This window comes from Chlamydotis macqueenii, chromosome 2, assembly GCF_036417535.1.
Source record: "Chlamydotis macqueenii isolate bChlMac1 chromosome 2, bChlMac1.mat, whole genome shotgun sequence".
NCBI classification, from domain to species: domain Eukaryota; kingdom Metazoa; phylum Chordata; class Aves; order Otidiformes; family Otididae; genus Chlamydotis; species Chlamydotis macqueenii.
The window spans coordinates 57,844,608-57,866,170 of record NC_141557.1 but is presented as its reverse complement, the minus strand read 5'-3'; the positions used below and the strand labels follow the sequence as shown (position 1 = coordinate 57,866,170).

General features: G+C 38.7%; 1 protein-coding gene across 2 annotated transcripts in view; it reads left to right on the top strand.

The window, feature by feature from the left end:
• TPK1 (thiamin pyrophosphokinase 1) overlaps positions 1-21,563 on the top strand; it is a 302,095-nt gene that overhangs the window by 98,844 nt on the left and 181,688 nt on the right. For both annotated transcript variants that reach the window (XM_086741727.1, XM_086741726.1), the window contains exon 3: positions 18,759-18,828. In XM_086741727.1, the coding sequence (XP_086597853.1) occupies positions 18,759-18,828 (70 nt within the window). The remainder of the gene's footprint in view (positions 1-18,758; positions 18,829-21,563) is intronic.

Sequence of the window (21,563 nt, the reverse complement as noted above, 5' to 3'; positions counted from 1 at the left end):
GAGGTTCTTCCCCAGAGGTTGTATTTTATTAGATATTGTACAGACATAGGTAAGAGAGAGCTGCTGCATTAGAGACTGGCATTAGCAACCTACAGGTTGCTTCCAGTGGGTATTGTGTGCTTTGTAGATATTATGTTATCCATTCTCTCTCTACTTTGTCTGTCTTGTTTTTATTACGGTAGTGCCTGGAGAGGGCCTACAATGTGCCAGTCACTGTAAGCACAAAAACTCTTAAGTCTAGTTGTGTTCATATTAAATTTTAAAAAAAAAGAAAAAGAAAAAAAGAAAAAAAAAAAGAGACTGTCAAATGACAAGAGGAAAAGATGTAGTAATGTACCTTGCTTGCCTGATGCCCCACCGTGCCCTCATGCACTTATTTAACTGCTCTGCCTGTTCAGAAGCTGAATCCACTGTGGCTTCTGGGAAGTCCCTGCACAAGGGCAAATGGGCTGCTACAGGCGTACTAAGGAGAGCTTGGGGTTTTGATGCTGGAAGAAGAAAGCAGATTCAGCTCAGTTAGATGTTTAGAAACGAAAAAGGAAGCAGGGAAAACCCAACTACCCTTAGTTGGCAGTTTGCTGTGCATTACTGTCATTAACTGCCACCATGGCATGGTGGTAGGAGCTCTGGTGGCAGGGTGAAATAGTAGCTCCGTGCCTTGCTGGAGGAGGAGTGACTCTGTGTCTTCACGTTCCAAATTCTTACACTTCTCCCCACAGGAAAACGATGAGTATACTTCAGAGAGGCCAGCATAAAACCTTTTCTGTATAAATGGTTTCTGTTGGTTAAAGAAACACAAAAAGCCCAAGTATGCTCTACATGCAGCTTTAAGGGGATTCATGATGAGAAGCTATCTTACCTTGCTCCTTCCAGGCAATGAGTGGACCATGTCCAGGAGAAACCCTCTTTGCTTAGAGTTTGCTCAGCGATTCTGCTGATCTGCATCTTCCGTCTGGCTGCAGGCAGTGCAGGTACTCAGCAGATTCAGGGTTTCCCTCAGTGCCCATTTCAAGTCTCTGCACAACCTATTTTTACTATAAGTAAATCTCCTTTGTAAGTGTTCTTTTTATTTTCTAATCCAAACAAGCACCTCTAGTAGTAGGTTTTGGTAGTGGTTGTAAGAGCACTGACTTTTCTTTCTCTCCTTATAGCCATTAGGGCAAGTCAAGACCTTGTAGAATCTGTTCTTAAGCAGGAGCAGCCCTCTTTTCCATCTAAGTAAATCGTGGCACCATTGCTTTAGCACTCTCTGGACTATAACTTAGCACTTTTCTAGCCTTCTTATTATTTAAACTACCCCCCTTGCTTTGTCAGCCTTTGTAGTAGAAGACTAGTTCTTAATTTCTTTGGCAATTTCTTTGTAAAATGGCTCAATACTGTAGCAGAAAATGTCTCTTTTTTTTGTGTTAGTGGTAACTGAGGACTAATATTTCAGGCATGAAGGAGCAGAAGGGAGAGACTCCTTGACAGCAGGCTGAAAACTCTTCTGAAAAAAACCTTTCTCCTCACAGGAAGACATCAGTCTTTGTCATTTCCAGGCAGTGTGGAAGGAAACACGTAACAGAATCCTAAGGGATCCAAAGCAGGTCAAAAATGGTGCTCCTTCATAGCAGCCTCGGGCTGAAATGGCGCACAAGTGAAGAGCAGAGCAAAGAGGCTTTCTGGCCCTCATTTTGCGCTGGGTGTAACCCAGCTGACGCTGCTCCCTGGAGGGTGCAATATCCCTAACCTGGGATGACTGGACACTAGAATGACAGAAATTTATGTATGAATGTAGCCCTAAAATGCCTACTGCAAGAACTTAAAGGCACAATTTGGGTAGTTCCCAGCAGTTCTCAGGGGAATCGACAACCAGTCGTGCTCCAGAGGTGTTTAACTGAGTACTGCATGGAGTCCCATTTGCGCTGAATAGCCGTAAAGTATTTAATGTGTGGAAGACGGCTGAGCACTCAGAGAGTAAATGGAAAACTACACAAAATGAATGCCATTATGCAAGCTGTAACCTCAATAGTAAGAGTTTCCATACTTTTTTTTTAAGCAGGTGTATACTAGCAATCTGCTGTTTGATCGTGTTTGCAACCAAAACACTTAGCACAAAAAGTGTGCGTAGCTACCAGCTGTCAAGAATTTCCATGTCCTTACCACATGCCATAAAGCATCTTTGCCCGCTTCTGTTCTCGTCTATGTCCCAATAATTTGCTAATTGCCATACCTCTGCCTTACAGTGACACCTGCTGCCACAGGCAGACTTGACAGAAAGCTCTTTCTTAGCTCAAAGGTGTAATTTTCTGCACCTCAGTTGATTGCTAGTAGTTTTTCTACAGTATATTCAAGTTCCCTATCTTCTTCCTGAATCTGGTGTTATTGCTAAAGGAAAAAAATGCCCCTGAGGCCAGCAGTTGGAACCCACATGGTGTAAATGAGGCAGTCCCAAACTTGATACCCACTCTGCTTTTTGTGCCACCTATGTGATAATTTAATCTCTTTGTATTGAAGCTCCTTTACTCTGCAGGTGCAGTGTGACTTCAGCGTGACGAAGTGTATTGTTCAGCTTCAGAACTGATACGAAATGCACTGTAAATTACCCATCATTCAGCAATGGTGAATTAGGATATATGACATTTGGAAATACACACTTTGGTTTGAATTGAAGTAATTATGTGGCTAAAACCTGGACTTTACCAAAGTACTGGTATTTGTTAACCACTTGATCCATTAGTGAGGGGCTTGATTCCAGGTCTGTCTCTGACAGCCTCTGAATTCATACCTGGAACTCTTTGCAGCTTGTACCAGAGGTGGATTTTACTGGTTAAGGTGACTGCCTTCTCTTCCCCTCTCCCTCTTTTAAATCCCTATTAAAGCTCATTTCTTCCATGCCTCAACAAGAATTTGATGGGTTAGGGCCAGCTGGAGAAGGTTCAAGGTAACTCACCAGTGTGAAAGGTGAATGGAAACCAGTGATCCCACTGCTTAAACTGAAAAACAAAAGTTAGAATGAGGCTGAGTGCTTTGGGAAATAATGTTAATAAAGGACAGATGTGTCTGAAGGTAAACTAACTCTGACTCCCTATTTCTCCCTCCCCCCAAGCTGCTTTGAGGCTCACTCTCTTGGGGTGCAGGTAGTCAAGTGCAGAAACTCGATGAAGAGAGATCCTGGAAGGGGGAGGCTTGAGTTTTGTTCAGAAAGACATAGATTTGTCAGTTACAATCTTTTGTTCTTTCCTCAAGCAGATTTCCCAATAATTTGGTCAAGGATTGAAGAAGAGTAATTGGACTGGACATGCTAACTTTAGTGTATAGGCTCACAGGTATGCCACAAATCAAATGAGTTTGTGCAAAAAAATTAGCAGAATTGCTGCTGGCTAGGAACTGAAAGTACACCAGACGAGAAACTTTAGTGATATCCTCTTAGATGACAGATTTTGTTAGTTTATAGTTCAGTGAAATGTATTTTCCACTGTCAAAATAGATAACTTATTTCAGTAATAGAAAAATAACATTGTTTTTTCCAGCATGAAAGTAATCCCAGCAGGGATACACATACTGTACCATGCTAATGCAATTCTACTTTAATACAAAGTAGAAACTTAATATCATTCCTGAGATGTTACTATTGCATTATAAAAAATGAATTTCTGCAAGAGCAAAATGACTGATGTTCCAAACAATATTATTAAAGTTTGCTAGCAGGTCTCTTACAGACTGCAATAATAATTTAAAGGTTAGCTTTAATTATTTGTATTTTTTTATTTTTCTGTACAGTTACTTTTAATTATCTCCACTTATACAAGCATGTCTTAATTAGCATTCTTGTTTTTAACAGAACAGTGGTTTATCAGTTTTCTTTTTTTGTTTTTATTCTTTTTCAAGTGCATATTGCGTTATTGTTGAATGGGTGGTGTCATTCCTCTTTAGAAGAGGAAGGACTGGGAATGCCCCGGTGAATTAAGCTGTCTTGGGAAGTAAATGTTTCTTTAAACACTGCTTGTTGTTTTCATTATATGTGAGGAAATGTGCCACTCATGCCTGGGAAGAAAAGCGATATAATTCAATTTCCTATCTGTCCCCATCCTTTACTCTTGAAACCAGATGGATGCCTCCTTGGGGGCAGGTGAGTGTCTCCTCCTCCTGCAAAGGCTTTCTCTTCAGTTTCTGGTGGCGGGAGGTGTAGGATCAGTAGTGGCTTCTCACTGTCACCCTTGTCTGCTGCTGGAAGGAGGCGGCGTCTTCCCACCAGGCTGAAGGCAGCACACAGTTCCCTGCTCTCCAGTGCCTTGCGAGCCCTTTGGAGAGAGCAAGCCAAAGCAGTGCTGTCTCTGCAGCTCCCTGGGCACAGACCGCCCTTCCCCAAGGCCTGTTTGCCTCCATCCTGTGCCTGCCCAGAGTGTGACAGGATGCATTGCCTGCAGTGGGCTTTGAGAAATTAAACGCCTAGGCGTTGTCGTAGTTCAGCCTCAGCTCAGTGGTCTCTTCCTTGGTAGAGTGACATCACAGTGCATGAGGTTTTTGCATACAGAGAGAACTAGCATGACTGCTCCCATTTTATTATTGCTTATTTTATGAGAACCTCTCCTCTTTTCTTTGTTTTCTGAATATGCTTGTAGAAAACCCCAGAAAATCCATGCTCTTCTGGTTACACTTTCTACTTCACTCTCACAGCTGCTAAATTTTAAGTAAAGTAAAATAATTGAGGTTCATCAAGCAGACCCTGAAATAGGAGGCAATCCGGCTGGGAGTGGTAGTGGGGGAGAATGGAGGCAGTAGGTGAAGAAGAGGAGGTAAGTAGGGCTCTGCTTAGCACAGGTGGCTTCACGGAAGTCAGAGACCTTCTCAGCGGGTGAGGACCTGCTGCCTGCAGGAACTTCTCAGAATATTCCTTAAAGCAAATACCATTTTATGCCCCTTCAAATAAGCCTTTTAAAACTGTAGAAGTAAGGTTGACTACAGGAAGGATTAATCGTATAAAGGGAAGTTTAAACAACTTCTGTTGTTCACAGCTATTGATTTCTGTTTGCTCAAAGAGCAACAACATTAAATGTTTCTGAGATGGGAAAGCTAGCTGTTAAATCAAATTTCAGAAACTCTTTTTCTCTGCTGGGAGATTGTGAACTTGGTAATACTCAGTTTTACTGGTGTACAAGATAAATGAAAGCACCAGGGTCTTTAGTTCTCTATTTTTTAACCTTAGTTTAGTTTATAAAGATGGCAGTTTGATAATTTTTTCATGTTTCACAGAGAAATCATTGCGTCTTTAAGCAAAAAAACCCCTCCAAATTACAAAATCCATTAGAAGCTCTGACGACTGTTTCAAGCAGGCGGCGAGGCGTTTTGCAGGTTAAGCACAACAACAGATCTTTTCCTTCATTGATGAAACAATACTTCTTCCTTTTATGATACAGATGTACCGTGTAGCGTCTTGTGAATCAAGGACTCAGAGATGTCTTTCTACATCTGCATGACAGGGAATGTCATCTGTGAAATCAGGGCATTGCTATTCCTGTTTCTTCCTAGGGTGGGCATTGCCCCAGTGTTGGGTGTTTCACACTGCAGAAAGACAGCTAAGTGCTTTAGGTGCTTAGTCATGTATGTATTATCAAATCAAGAGTAAGAGAAATTGCTTTCCTTCACCAAACCTCTTAAGAGAGAGGATTATGCTCTGAACACGTTGCTGAAGTGGGCTGGTTGAACTTGACCTCAAGTGTCTTAGCTAATGCATGAGCGACATAGATGTTCAGAAGTGAACTAGTAAAAAGTAGTGAGGAAATAAAATATTTTTGGTGAATTGAGGAAAGCCCTTCCTTACACACATTAATATGTGCTTGTTGTGGGTTTTTGTTTTGTTTCAGGGTGTTGGTTTTGTGGTTTTGGTTGTTTTAAGCTCTTTTTAATGTTCAATATGTAAGGCTCTGGTCTGGGAATTCCCCTTTATAGACCAAGGGGAGCTAACAAATGACCTGGTCAAGAACAGTTAAGCAGAAGGAGAGAGATCTGAGTATCTGGGGAAGACAGGAGTTCTTTTAAAACAGGGAGATAAGAGCCAGGTGAAAAGACTGACTTCCGTGTAATCCTTGTGCTTCAAAGCCCAATAGCTAATAATACTGTGGGCTCCAAAGGCTTATGAAAGATGAAATCCGTATTATACAAGCAAAGGTTGTTAGGGATTTTTTTAACATTTTACCAGCTCTTCACTAGCAATGCTGATTTAAACCATAGCAAGTGCAGGAACACACTACTTTAAATGAAAATGTCATGTGTGCTAATCTGGAATCTCCAGCACACCTGGTACACAGGGTAGCATGGGATTGGTGCAGTGACTCAAATAATATTTGAACATCCTGTCTTCTGATATTTTCTGTTGCTGATAATGAAGTGTTTATTATCGACAGAGCTTGCAAATTAGATAGTATATTGATATTCTTGGCCAACACTTGGCTAATTTAAATAAAGATATATTAGATGTAGTTAGGATAATTTTTTCTCCCACACTCGTAAGCCATATTTCTATGGAAAATTTAAAAGGATGATAATTTCCAATTAAGTAGCAACACTGAAAATAAACACTTACTATACTAAGATTCACAGCTACTATCCAGTTCTTTTTCACTGAACCATTTTGAGACCAAAGAGCAACATGATACAATGTGTAATGTGTTACCATTTGAACAAGACTATGTCTTGGGATTTTGTTTGTTTGTTTCACTGGGAATATATTCTTAAAGCAGACTTTTGGAATAAGCTTGAATGTGCTATATCTAAGGCACTACTTATTGAATGCACAGGTTTCAGCTACAAGGAGAAGATGGCCCCAAAGAAGAGACCAATCTTTTTGTTCAATAAAGATTAAATGGTTTGGCTTATGATCAAGAGATGGCAAAATGGTTCCGTATTATCATTAATTTAAAAGGGAAAATAATGCAGTTAGACAGGAAGCAGTTTAAACAAAACAAAGAATTCCTACCTGGTTTCCATGGATTCACTTCTGAACATCAGGCTTCAATATACGCTTAAGTCGCCCTTCTTCAAAATGAAAAATATGGACCCAAATGAGAGAAAATGTTCTTTCGTGTTGCACTTCTAGGGCTATTTATCTTTGTAACACATTGAAACTGAAGGCCTGTAGCAGTAATTCTGTAGAGTTTTGATAAAAATAATCTGCAATGTATTGATGATCTTTGTAACTGGAAATGAGCTCTGTACAAATCTGCTACTAGGAGTAGTTTTTGAATACTGCAAAAGGTTGCAAGTTTTCCTAAAACACTGAGCAGTTCCAAATTTGAGGACTGAAGTCCCCACTGAGACTTTACTTTTCCATTCACTTTAAATGTTTCTCCCTGTAGGAGGTCTTAGGGAACTGCCATGATGCTACTTCAGAGGTAGAGAACAACAACTGTATCTGCTTAATGAGAAGACCTATAAACGGATAGACTGGTTACCTGAGGCCAGCAGGTGAACAGCATCCTCGCAATTCCCTTTCCCATCACACACTGTGGAAGAACATCAAAACTAAGGTTTTAGCACTTCAGCATTTTCCAATGGAGAGCAAACTGACTAGAGAGATCTGATGTTTTACTGATACTACATGGGTTACTGATTGGGTGGCTCTTTTAAATAAAATCTAAACATCATATTCCCCAAAACATAGAATTAAATTATGGACTTTCCTGTATTAAAAATCTTCTGAAAGGCTGTATTTACCTCCAGTAAATTTATAATTTTACAGTTTCGAAGTTGTGTTTTGCTGCTACCCATTGGGTTTTCAGGTCCTCACTAGCCTTGCATAAAACTGCCAACTCATGTAGGCATTGAATTGGGTCTTCATATAGCACTCACACAAATCTTCTGGTTTTGCATCTAATTTTCCTATTTTAGGGATGACTTAGATATGGATCATCTCAGGACCTTGGTGAGCTAATGGCATTATATTCCTCAGCTGCACTGTCGTCTGGAAAGCTGTGTCATAAGTGTGTATCCTCAGGAGAACCAGAATGTAAATTTTTCAGTGAAATTTCTCAGCAAAAGGCAGATGGTGGTGGATTTTTTCTTATCTCAGAGGGAGGAATAGAGGACACCTTGAACACTGATACAACCTGGTGTTTTTCCCATGGCCACGTCATGGATGATACACAGGTCGTGCATTTTAAGTGCAGCCTCTGATTCTGTTTGCAGCCTTGCGATGAGGAGAGTTGTCACAGATAAGTTTATTCCTCTTGAGAACACACACAGGGTTTTGTTCAGTAAACTCTAGATTGCCTCCTACAAATATTTTTACTTGGAAATTTCATCTTAAGGTTCTCTTATAGCCTCATTAAAGAGAGGCGCACTTGTTTCTTCATCAGTTTTATGAACTAGGAAACTACTGCTATGCCATCTTCATTCATAACCAGACTGTTTGCATACAGATGTTGATTTTTTTTTTTTCCAGGGAGAAAAGTATTGGTTTTACATTTCCATTATGTAAGAGAATTCAGATGAGAAGTCCCATTTTGCATTCAGAATTACAGTTTTTAGTCTGGCTTATAGCTGATTCTGCCTGTCCAAATAAGCTTTCTTTTGTGTCTTCTGATGATTTAATGTATCGTTTCATCAAGATAATGAAAAACTTTCCAAAAATGATTGTTGTGGTGATTATTTCTTTTGAAAATCTTAACTCATAACTTCTATATTTTTTTAACAATGCAAATATCTTATTTTGTCCTTCCTTATCGGTTTTTCTACTATTTTTTCAAATATGAATAACAAAAGAAACATGTTTGACAAAATTATACCATAGATATGATCTTCTGTGTCTGTATGCTAGCTTATATTAGCTGACCTTCTTTCTTGACTGTTGGAAAATTTAGCAGAAAGAAAGTGCCTAGCAAGATTATTACTTCAATTTTAGATTTACTTTGTGTAGGAAGATTTTGGGGGTCAAAATTAGTCTTGATACAGGTAGCTAAAACTCGTCTTCTCCTAAAAGGAGCAACACATTGTAATATCAAAATTGTGTTCAGGTTTGACCTTAGAATTGTATTTCAGTAGCAGTACCAGAGTAATAGCGATGCAAATCCACTGCTTTCATGAAACAATTCTGGTTTAAATTGGTGCAAGTACTAGTGTCTCATAAATGAAGTAATAATATTATTTGCTCACCATGTTTTAGACATTTAATTCCAAGATACTGGCTTAATTTCCATATTTTAAAGTATTCACTTAATTTAGGCTAGTTTCAGAAGATGCACCTATTTCTCAAATTAAATTGGCTAACAGTGTCTTTAAAGAATGCTCCATAAAACTTTTTTTTGGTTCAGATGGAATACTTCCTGGTTTGTTTTTTTTTTTTTTTTGACCATTTGTCCAGATGCTGTTTTCAATAGTTTATTATTGTTTGATTAAAAATCTATTGAACGTTTTATCTGTTAAGAGTGGGGGAAATGATCTATACATAAGACTATGTAGCATGAACATACAGTAGCTGTATATTATCAAGACATTAGAAAATATATTATAAACAGCATTTCCACATGCATTAGGAAAATGTATTTACCATCTTAATTTTTCCTTGTCTGGTTTCTTGTTTCTCTCTCTTTTTGATACTCATTTGCAAGCAAATTTTCGACCAAGATAATTTTTCTGAATAGTTTAAATAATTTTTCAAGAAGATGTCAGTGCAAGTTTGATTGGTTCAGAAATTTATGCATTGTAATATTCTAGTTGTCTTTTAACAAAATTGGAGTTTTTGACTTTTATGAGTTCTGAAATTTCCTTGATGCACAAAAGTTTTTGTTAGACTATGATATAAAAGGTTGTGTGGAAATCTATTCTGGGCTGCTAAGGAACAGTGTGTGTTTTAGTAGTGTGAGAATTGATATATTTTCTGCTATTTAAAATAAGTGTGCGATTAATTTTTTGATGAGTTGCAGGCTACTGCAAATCCAATTTAGGCAAACAAAATTTGAAATATAAACGTGTTAGCTGAAAATATTTAATCATAGACATGAATATGAACTTATCATGCTCATTGCTTTACACTTGCAGGTTGGCTTGAATTATTAATGCATATTGTTCTGTGGAAGCAGAAGAGACGATAGCTCTGACTCGGGCTTTGAAGAGGTACATAGTCTTGCTGATGGCCAGTAGCAGTAGGAAATTATTTCTCCCTTGCTATCTTGGCACAGCTGATCACCCTTTTCCACATATTGCCCCCTCACCTGCCCCATGTCCTGCTCACTGTGGGACAGGGCATCATGATTGCACGCAGTTGCTACTGCTGGCTTTGAATCAGCAACACCAGATCAAAAAAGAGGTTCTTTTTCTCTTTACAGTCTCATCCTTTGTGCAAATTTGTATGTTTTGATGCTAATAAAGGTGATTTTTTTTTAATCAGGTTTTTCCATGTAGGAATAGAGTCAGATTGCTACTAATGTTTGCCTGATAACAACACTGACTGGCAGTTAAAATTGAAGACAGCTGGGGTGTTCCATCATGTTTGTAGCTGTTTATCTTCCTTGTCTCAGAAATCAATGTTGCAGCAATGGAAAATATGAAATGAAGAAATAAAAAGTTGCATTCAAAGCTTGATGTCAGTGCATGTTACACGGAATTACTGAACAATATAATTTTAAAGCTTCAGAAATAAAATTGATGTTGAAGCCTCTCCATTTCGCTTGATAATCAGGTAATGGATGCAGAAAAAAGCTAGCTGCACTCTCTCAGGTACCTTACCTTCAAGTATATTTTGATGTATAGGTGTTTTTGGTATAGGACACCAGTAGACAGGTTATAGTAAAGTTTTGTTAGTGAGGCACATTGTACTTACGAAGTAATGAAAGGAGATGCTATTTGAAAGGCACCCTGGTGCGGTGTACTTTGAAGGATAGCCAGCATGATGTCTGTAGGGGTCTGACATTTGAGACTCAGCGAATCCTTCATCAGCTATCAGGGGTTACATAGGCAACATTTGGATGAGAGATTTTGGTTACCAGTTCCTCTGGGGAAGCGCCGCAGTCCAGAACAAGCTCTAGGGCACCTGCGTGTTAGTCTGCAAAGCAGAATCCAACCCAGCCCCGGGGCCGGCACGTGGCAACACGGGAAGGGCTTGTGGATCTCCAAGGAATTCCTGATGTCAGAGATCAGAGTCAGTAAGATGCAAATATGTTATTGTAGAGAGCTTGAATTCCTTCTCACTCTAGAAAAGACAGGATTTAAGGCACAAGTAGGATCTCCCACCTGTATTTCAAAAGCTTGTTTGATTTATGAGGATCTTTGATTTGACAAATTATTCTTTAAATACTTAAAAAAAAATAGTTTCTCAGGAAAAGTAATGATTAACATTATGCACTTTAGTCCATTTTTTCCTTCTTTTTTGGTATGTGTCCTGATCAGTGTTTTTTTTATTATTATATGGTAATAATAGATGCGTGCTCAGGGCAAAAAGAAAAGCTGATTAAATGTTGCATTATTGCTTTAGCTGTCATTTTTCAAACAGAGAGAAAAAAAAAAAAAACGAAATGAGAAGAATAAACGTCCTGATTCTTTCCCCATTGGCATCAAGCCACATAGCCTTGTCATGAAAAGGTCACTTAGATTTTAGTCAAAGTGATGGCAGCAAGTACTTTGTTTTATGTTTGGGCTCTTTCCTCCTGGTCTTAGCTGTAACAGAGCATGAGGCTGTTCCCGCTTGCAGAGCCTGTTACAGCAACGGGCGTAAGGCAGCGACGAGCACTGGAGCTCCCAGGTTTGACAGAATGGGAGACCAATGACAGGAAAGAGAAGAGAAAATCATATCCTAAGTGAGGGTTGTAGGAATATTAAATCTAACACCTGACAAGAGATTACTCCAAACCCAGCAGCCTTGAATATGAATCATTGTAATGAACTCCGCGTGGAAGTGTACCTGAAGACAGTCTAGAAGCTCAGTCTGGTGAAAACACAGTTGCTCTCCTGCCTCTGACAGCACATTACTCCTACTGTATTTACTGATACTCAGGGTTTTTTTTTGCTTGCGGTTGTGTTTTTGTGGTACTTAAGAATTTGTTTTTAAAAGGTTTATCTGTTCTTTTATTCCTTTTTTTTTTTCAAAGTAAGCATTAAGATTTTAAATTTTTTAGGAATTTTTTTTTAAAAGTAAGATTTTGTTTTGTAAGAAGACTATGTAACTTTTTTTAACTAAAATTAAGGAGAGGGTTTTGTCTGTGAGAGAAATTTTCTAATTTTCCCTATGTTTCATTTCTGTGTGAGCTTTTTGGAGACGTGTTATTTGTGTCGCTTTTGCTCAGTACTGAATCAATGTGCTGAGAAAAGAATAGTATTTCCTAATTCCTCAGCACATTAGTTCTCTCCTTGTATTCTCATATTTAATTGCTTAATGAATCCTGCCTCTGCTTAGCTGAGATCTCTATGACATTTACAGCTCAAAGCAGAGTGATTAAAGAAGTGCAGCAGTTTTGTAGGAAACATAATTACTTTACTAGAAGTAGAGTAGTTTTTCATCTGAGAATCATAATCCAGTCCATATGGAAGCAGGCTGCCAGCTCCGGTGTTAGTGATCTATTTCCTTGCGGACTGCTGGGCTTTTGTGTTCTTTGTGTGATACAGATGGTATAGAAGTCAGGTACGAGACATTTGTAGCTGATGGGCCTTTTTGTGTACCTAGATGATTTAAGAATAACAACCGTTGTTTTCTTTGCAGCATTTGTCATACTAAAATTTGTTCCTGGAGTGGAAGTATGCATGAAAAATTGTGAATTACCGTGGCAGGAAAAAAGAGAGGAGAAAAAAAAAAAAGAGGAGTTTTGGGTCAAATTCCTAAGAATGGGCTCAATCCTAGGAAGTGCTGAGTACTGCTACAGGGGGCTGACTGCTCTTGCTACTGCTCTGGCTACAGCAGTGTGAATGTGAACCTATAGCAGCAGCTTAGAAAGCACCTGCCTTTCTCTTTAATTTCCTTTGAAACCACAGAATATCCTGAGAGCTGGTGACATTTTCCATCATGCTTATTTAAGGCCCTGTGCACTGCAGATTTAAAATACTGGTGACAAGAGCAAAGCCTTTTCGGTTTTAGATGAATTAAAGATATGCCTATTCTAAATAGTTAAAAAGCCTCTTAGCAAGACCAGTGTCCAACTGGTCTTGCTAAGCAAAGCAGAAAACTATTATGGACTGACAGGTGATTTGCCAAAGAGCTGCAGATGACCAGAAGAGAGGTATCTGCCCTGCACTGTACTTGGTGTACAGTTGCCTACAGTCCTGATAACACAGGTAGAAACACATGGGTGGGAGCGATTTGTTTGAGATGCAAATGTATCTCCTAGCTAGCAATCTGCAGCTGCACAAAGCCATGTATTTGTTAAACATGTTTTTGCAGTTTCTGCAGGACAAAGGAGTAAAAGAGAAAGCACATAAATACATACTACGCATTTTGTTGCTGCTTACTGTGTTTTTTTTTATTAATGCTGAGACAAAAATGTGGTAGCCAAATGTATCAAGCAAACCAAGCAACTCTGCATATCTGCTGTATGTTATCTCTTACACATTACTACCAGTGCTCTGAGTCATTAATTAAGCATGGTTCTCTTATGTGTAAACTATGCTGGCAGGTTAATTATGGTTACCATGTTACTGAATCAGTAAATGAATGAGGGAAACATATTGCATATCTATAAGAAGTCCTGTAAAATTAGAAAAGGAACAGAGGCAATATACTAAGGCAGTTTTAGGGGAGACTTCATAAATTTGAATTTAGGCAAAACATGGATGAATTTCAAGATCTGTTTGAAAAAAGAAAAATATTTTAAATGCTAATTGCAAGGAATAATAGAATAGGAATAATAAAGTTATGCTTTTCTTCTCCAGGTCTTGGTACTGTATATAAATGTATTCCTTTTTTATACCCTCATCTTACTTAGTCTGCAAGAGTTCCATCTGTTCTGTACAGTCTTTTCCCTTGTCTGAATTTGCAGGGTTATGAAAGGTGTGATAAAATACTTGCATCTTTTCTGCAAAAACCTTCAGGACTAGTTAATTCAGAGCCAAGACCTTCCTTTTTATGTTTGATATGCTATTCATATCCTGTCTTACAGGCATGGGAAGTTATTTATATTTACGAAAGAGTATCTATAAGTATAATATAAATTGTTTACATTATTTTTGTTGTGTTAGAATCATATTCACTAATAACTCTAAAATTGCCCTCTTGACTTCAGTCATTAAAAGGAAATAGTTCACTGGTTCCTACCAGAGGAGACACAATTTAAAATGAAGGACATCACTTAGAAAGGCTTTGGTTTCTCCATTCAGGTTGCATATGACAAACTCTTCCAGAGATATCATGGGCTTATAATATGCTCTTGACATAACTCTTCCTTAGCATAGATGAAGCTGAAGAGTATTTACTCTTGCCATAATTTCAAACACTACTGGATTGAACATTTGCTGCTCCCAGTAACTGGAGCAGCAATTGTTGGCAGTGTCACTGAGTTCTCCTTCTGTACTCTTCCACTGAACAGCACAATTAAATGGTTGAATTTTCAGTTTATCTCCATCCTCTAATTCACTGAATGACACTGCACTTATATCGGAAAGGAATGTGACAGATAGAGGAGGTGGTAATTTGACAGTGAGGTATTTCTGAGGAGTGGAGCTTAACACAGAATATGCAGTTTGGAAAGGTTGCAGTTTGTGGTCATGCCAAGAGGAGGGCAGGTTCGCACACTGAGCTAGCGCTGCAGTGCACTTGGGCCCCTGTGCTCTTAGTGTTGGCTCTTCTGATAACAAAAGAGTGAAACAGTACATTGGACTCTCCAGCTGAGCAGAGTGGCCAAGAGCACGGGTCTCCTCTGCTTCCAGTTGTGCTGGCTGAAAAAGCTACTGCTCCCAATTGCATATCAGAGCATCTCCACTGGAGATGTCAGTCCTCCTGACCCATCAGAGCTCAGTGAATTACTTGGACAACCATTGTTTAGACTGGCTCAGATCACAGAGGCAGGATTAGCAAAAAGCCTTTAGATAACGTCTTCACTGATTTAATTCTTTCTGACACAAATAAGCTAGAGAGTACTTCCATGTGCACCACACTTGGCAAATTTGAGGGGTTTCCAATAATAGGATAGTAGCCCTTGGGTTGGAAGAGGTGTGTGCAAGACCTTCTGTGTTCTGGCTGACCACTTAGGTTATTCTTCCCTCTAGAAGCCCAGACATCCATTTTAGTGGCCCTGGAAAACAACTTGTCTTTGACCCATGTGTGACCATTAGCACTTCATTCTTCTGTGTCATTTTTCACCTTCTCATTTGTTTTTTACGTCTGTTTAAATTGTAAACTTCTTGGAAGAAAGAGTCTCTCTTTTCATGATGCCAAATGAAACAGCCCCGATCTTGTTCAAGTCCTTCAGTTTCTGCTGATGTAATTAATGAGGTTTTGTGTGAGCTGTTACAAAGTGCCTAGAGACTGCTAGATTTGCCTACACGGTTGCCGTGCTGCACCTTGGCCAAATTGTTGTTTGTAAAGCAATTTTGTCTCTAATATAAAAGGCACTGCATAAAATCAGTTCCTATTATCTTTTCATAGAGAATTTTCCATCTGAATTATAAGCTTAGAATTGCTGACTATCTTCTTAAACGCTTCCAGACAATAATGATACGTGTTCTTCCAGGTAATATATATTATTACTCTTTATCAAGCAAGGCTTGGTTCATAGCTGCAGAAATAATATGATTTACTGGCCTCAAGCCAATCAGTTAATTACCTGCTAGTTACTTAAGGCACCTGGGGCTTTGGTTCATTCCAGTGTAAGTTATTAACTTGCTGGTGAAGGACCAGTACCTCATAAATATTTTCTCTAAATAACTGTACAGTGCTGCCGAAGATGGTGGGTTTTTAAATTATTATTTATTCTTATTAATAAGAATAAATAGTTGGGAGACAGCTTTTAATTGCAGTTACATAAGGCAACTATTTTGATTTGAGATATGAGATAGTAACCCCATATCCATTTGAACAGCATACAAGTGTCATAGACCTGTTACTTAGGCAGCGTCAGGTCTTTGGAAGAATCTTGGAGGTTTACATGTACCAAACTGATTGAAAAGTTATTTGTCCTGTAATACTTAATCAGTTTGTTTTGCTTTTTTGGTCATGTGCTTTTAAAATAATAAGATCACCTGGAGTAGCAAGCCAGGCTCAACTTGTGGTAAGTCCATTGAGATAGTTTACAACAGTTAAGGCTCTGGCTGTCTTAAAGTCATTGAGATCATAGACTCTTTCATCTCTCTTTTTCTGTATTTCATTCCTTCTTTTTTTTTCCCCCAGAAGTCATAAGCCATTTACTTGATTAAAATGTGGGAGAATAGATGTAACAGTCACTGTTCTCAAAAGGAAAAATCTGGGGCTGTCTTTGGCCGAGGAAGCATCGTTTTGGCAGGTTCTGTACCCAAAGTTAGAAAATAATTTTTCTGCAGCATTCTTACAGGTTGGTTATAAAGAGCATCACAATTGATTAATTGTTTTTGTAGCTCAAGAGGAGTGAAAAGATTATCTAATTACTTAGGTCCTAGGCCTTACTTAGATGCCTTACATCCGCTAAATAAACTGATGGCCTGGATAGCTAATTTAAGGGCAGGTATTACACACTCTTCTTGCAATGGGCCATTACTAAATTCTGTGTGAGCTGAAGTCCCCGAGAGAAGTTAACAAATATGCCCAGGTGAAAGGAATTACATTAATTCAGTTTCAATTGTAACCTCAAATGTGAGGAGAAGTTAAAAGCTTCCACTCAAAAACAGTGGGCAAAAAAAAGTTCTTTTTGTCTTGTGATGTTTATGTTCATCAGGATAGGTGAGGAATCTGGAAGGAGCCTGAAGCAGTGAATCACTGTCGTAAGTGGCTGGCCAGCTACCGTAATTTAGAAATTATCTCAGCTAATAATATTTGTCAAGATCAAATCTGATTGACCTTGGCTTGTTAATATGGGCTTGGATGGTGGGTGATGTAAGATAAGGAGACAGAGCAGACATGGTCTGTGCAAGAAGGTTGAGAAAGGTACTGCTTACCATAGTGGGTACTGTAATACTGTGGACAAGAGAGAAGAGGGGATCACTGGACCAGTGCTAGAAGAGATACTGAGGAGTGCAATGCAGGTTTTCCTGCCCTGCACATTCTTGCAGCCTGCAGGAAAAAAGCTGCTGTACCCAAAGCTACCTGTGATGAGCTAATAGCTTTTGTGCTGCCTTGCTTTCTCCTTTTTATCCAAAAAGCCTCAGCTGAGGTCGCATGGTACTGCATGGTGAATATACACATGCAGAACATTCCCTGTGGTGGGAGTTCAACAGCCAAATAAGAAAGAATGGTTTAAAGATGAGAGCAGATATAGAGATGAACTTTGTTGTCCTGATTTGTATGGGCTGGCTAAGTTGATGGCTAAGCTACAGGGAGAGACAGATTGCCCACCTAATGAGTGCCAAGAGGAAAAATGTAGGTTTGTATCTGCTTGTAGACTGCTGAGAGGTTGTTCTGACTGAGAAATAAACGCCAAAGCAAAGCAGCTTTAGCTGAAAATTGGATTCTCAGCAGTGGGAAGTGCCTGATCTTATTGTTTATACCTTTTTTTCCAAAACCTGGGCAGGCTGTTCATTTTCTTTATCTCTGCTCTCTTTCTCTCTCCCCTCCTTTCCCCGATCCTCTGACTTTCAGCCCTCTCAGCTCTACCAGTTGGTCTCACTTTGCCTGCAGACCTGGAAGGAGTCCTCTGCTCTAGTAAAGAAGCGACAGCTTCTTTTATCTTGTGTGCTGCAGTTATCTGACTTGTGCATCTCAGAGAAAAACTGATAAAAGACTGCTAAGACAAGATGATCATTTTCAGTCTTTACGATAGCATATTATGTTTTAAAAATCTCATGAAAGAACTGTGTGTTAGTTAAATGATGATTAATAGGGATGCTTATGAATAAAATATACCAATTGATATCTGATTTTGTAATAATAGTGTTAGACTTTTCTTTTTTCTCTGACTTAAGCCTGTATAAACAAAGGGATCAAAAGAGAATGGCATGTTTGTGCTTGTTTAAATCAATTCAAATTAGTAACATGTGCCCTTTGCGGTCCCCAAGTTATGTGGAAGCAGTGAAAATTACTGTGGTTTTGTTCCTTTTGTACTAGGATAGTTCAAGATTTAAAGCCAAGACGTAACCCACCTGCTTTATGTCAGATGATTCAAACAGTCTGTGGAACCCTATAAAAACTTTAGTCGAGTTACCATTTTTTGTGTCATAGGAGGGGGGAAAAAGAGAAAACAGGTATTGTCATACCTAACTATTTTTTTTCCCTGCAGTTTTTATGCAGATCATTATAGAGCCACCATTCTGAACTTCTTCCCTGGGAGAGATTGTTAGGTTTAAGGTGCAACTTCCCACTTCTTCAGACAAGTACATGCCCCATACAGGGAGGATGGGTCCTTTTCAGATTTTGAATACTTGCCCCCTGTGTAGTTTAAGCTGACTGGGCTTAGAAATAGAAATTAGAAATAAGACAGAAATAAGCTATTTGGAAAGCACAGTGGGACAATCGGATGAAGATTTGCACTAGTCTGATAAAACCAGCTCAAATGTCTATTTAGAAAAACAAAGGAAGTAAAGTATAGGAAGCTAACAGCTATATGAGTTCTCAAGTTATTCCCTATGCTGCAATGAACACTTTAGTGTACACAGAAATGTCAATAATGGAGTAACTGGTTGTGGTTTTTTATTTATAATGCCAATACATTGATGTTCTGTTTCTTCACTTGCAGCTGCACTGCGAGCTTGTGCTGATGGAGGTGCCAATCGTCTCTATCGCATCACAGAAGGAAGCCAGGACAGGTACGTTAACAATAAACTTGAAATCATTGAAGTAATCTCTTCTCAATGAAAGTAAAATATGGAGTAACAGGATCTGTTCAGTTCCTGAAGTAGCTGCCTGCTCTGTGCATGATACTTTAATAAGCTGTGGCAGGTAGTATATTTTCTCCACATTATCTTTCATTTTTATTCTCAACTACAATTTTTAAAACCACAGAGGTAGCCTGAAATACCTTTTTTCCTTAAGCCCACTGGTCTTTTTTCCTCTTGAAAGCTCTGCTCTCAGTCTGTCTTATGTTACGTATCCATCAGAGCTAGACCTTTGATGCAGCCTCTGAAAAAACTTGCTGTGCCCCTAGCAAGGGTTGGCTACTAGCAAGGGTTGGCTAGAGGAATATCTGATGCCTCTCACCAGGAGCTGAAACCAAGTGCATCCTCTTTATTCTTCTTGTGAGACCTTAGGGGAAATCTGTTTGCTTTGTGAAGTGAGATGGGTAATAAAATAGGAAGTCTACTTTTCTTAGTGATGTGAAATACTGCATTCAAATGGTTTCTCATTTTTGTGGAATGCTGTGTAATCTGAGGTTACTAAGGTTCCTTTGTGATTGTCTTTAGGATTTTCAGTTGTTTTGAGCAATCATTCATAAATAAATAGTTTAATAAAAGCAAATAAATGAATAAAGGTGATTCTCAGGGCAAAGGAATAAGGCATTTGGTAGAAATTACATACTTATGAACAATTTTGTTCATACAGCAAAATCTGATACATATTTTGTGTTTCCTCTCATGGCAAGTGTATGATGGAGGCCAGAGGAAGCTCAGTTTCCTCCTGTTCTTCAAAATAAAGAGTAGTCTTAAAGTAAAAGTTAACTTAAAATTTTTTTCTTTGTCACCTGTGAGAAGTTTGATGGATGAGATCTACAACTGCTAAAACAGAGACCAGAGTCTGTCAAGCATTACTAACTGTTGTAGGAGTATTTATTCTGTAATTTTCTGTTTCTCTTTTCCTAGTAGTTGCTCATGCACAACTTGAATTCAAACAGAAACCTGTTTGACTTGCAGCAAGCAATTCTCTTTGATAATGGTGATGCTTTCCAAAGAACGACATTTTAGAGCTTTCATTTTACCTTTTCCTGTAACCCGTTCATCTCTTCTGCACACTTTTATGTTCGTATTAAATAAATATAATTCAGGGGAAAATGGGTGATTATACTTTAACTGAATAGTTCTTTCAGTCTTACATTCTTGGCCCTTGGAGTATTCCTTTTCTCTGTCTTTCTTCTTCTCATCTTAATTGCTTTGGGTAGGTATATTTTACCTTCAAAGTGATTCTTTTGAAATAAAAAAAAAAGACCTGCATAATTTTGATCTTTGTCTTTAAAGAAATCATTCTGCTGGAAAGAATATTCATTTACTTCTCTGAAGTATTTTCCCTTAAATTGCCTGTCCAGTGTTATTCAAGAGCTGTCTGCTTAGACTCTACTGACATGCTAATAATTTTTTTAATGCTATCTTAACCTTCTGTTTAAAGCTCTATTTTATTCAAAACCCTGTTATCTAATTGTGTTGTATCAAAACCGAAAAACTATAGTCCTTTAATTCTAGAGAGATTATTATACCCAAGAGATATAAATAACTTGATTGATATTTTGGGCTTGAGTCTCAGTGACTCCAAAGTGTCTTTCTGCTGCTCTGGCGATGTGAAGAATCTTTTAGAATGGGAATAAATTATAACATTCTGGGAAAAGGACAGCTTGCAATATGGGGCTGTTATATGGGTGTCTTGCTTTGGTGGTAAGTGAAATAGTTGTTGCTATTTTGAAGGGTCCATTTAAAAATCCTAGAAAAATGTACAGCTAGAAATGACCTCAAGAGATCCATCCTTTTTCCTTCCGCCTTAAGGTGAATACAAACCTATCTGTTCCATTCCTGATGCGTATCTAGTTATCTGGTTCTTAAAAATATTCAACTGGGAGCACCCTTGCCCCCCCCGCCCCACCCTCCATCCAGCTTCCCCTGCTTTAGGCTAAGGTATGTCCAGGTTGTTTAGTCTTTCTTTATTGGTCATCTTTTCTTATTGGCCTCTCTTCAGTTAGTCCATATCTATCTTAAAGTGCTGTGACTGATGCTAGGCAAGATGCTCTGTAAGAGACTTACCCAGTGCTGAGCAATTCTTTTACTTGCTTCTCACGATAAGTCAGCCTATGCTGTTGAATGAAAAGTAGCAAGAGGAGACTCATTTCCTTCCTCTGTGCTATCAAAAGCTGGTAGAAAAGCCACAGATTGGTTTCTCCGTCAGTGTCTTGACTTGATTCTGTGCTTGAGTGGTTCATCTATTCCCATCAAACGAAGGAAGCTCTCACTTTCAATAGCACTGTGCGAGTTGGCTTAGCAATGTGACTTCAGGTCATGAGATTAACACATGCAAGATGTTACGTGTCTTCATCTGTGTTTGTGGTGTAATTTTTATGATGTGCTTGTTTGATTTTCCCGTAAGTTTCTGTAAAAACTAGGTCAACAAATCTGAATCGCAATTATTCTTGTTTAAAAACAAACAAACCCAAGAACTTTCGTTTTTGTAACTACTAATGAGGTGACATCATGCTGGCTTTTTCAATGGTGTGTTAAAAGAAATTATCTTCTAGAGCAGGAGGGGTAGGAAGAGTAACCAAAAGGGCTGGATTACTTTTCCTTAGAGAGACTCATCCTTGGGAGCTGTCACTGTTGAGGAGAGAGGAAAGGCAGGAGGGAAGAAG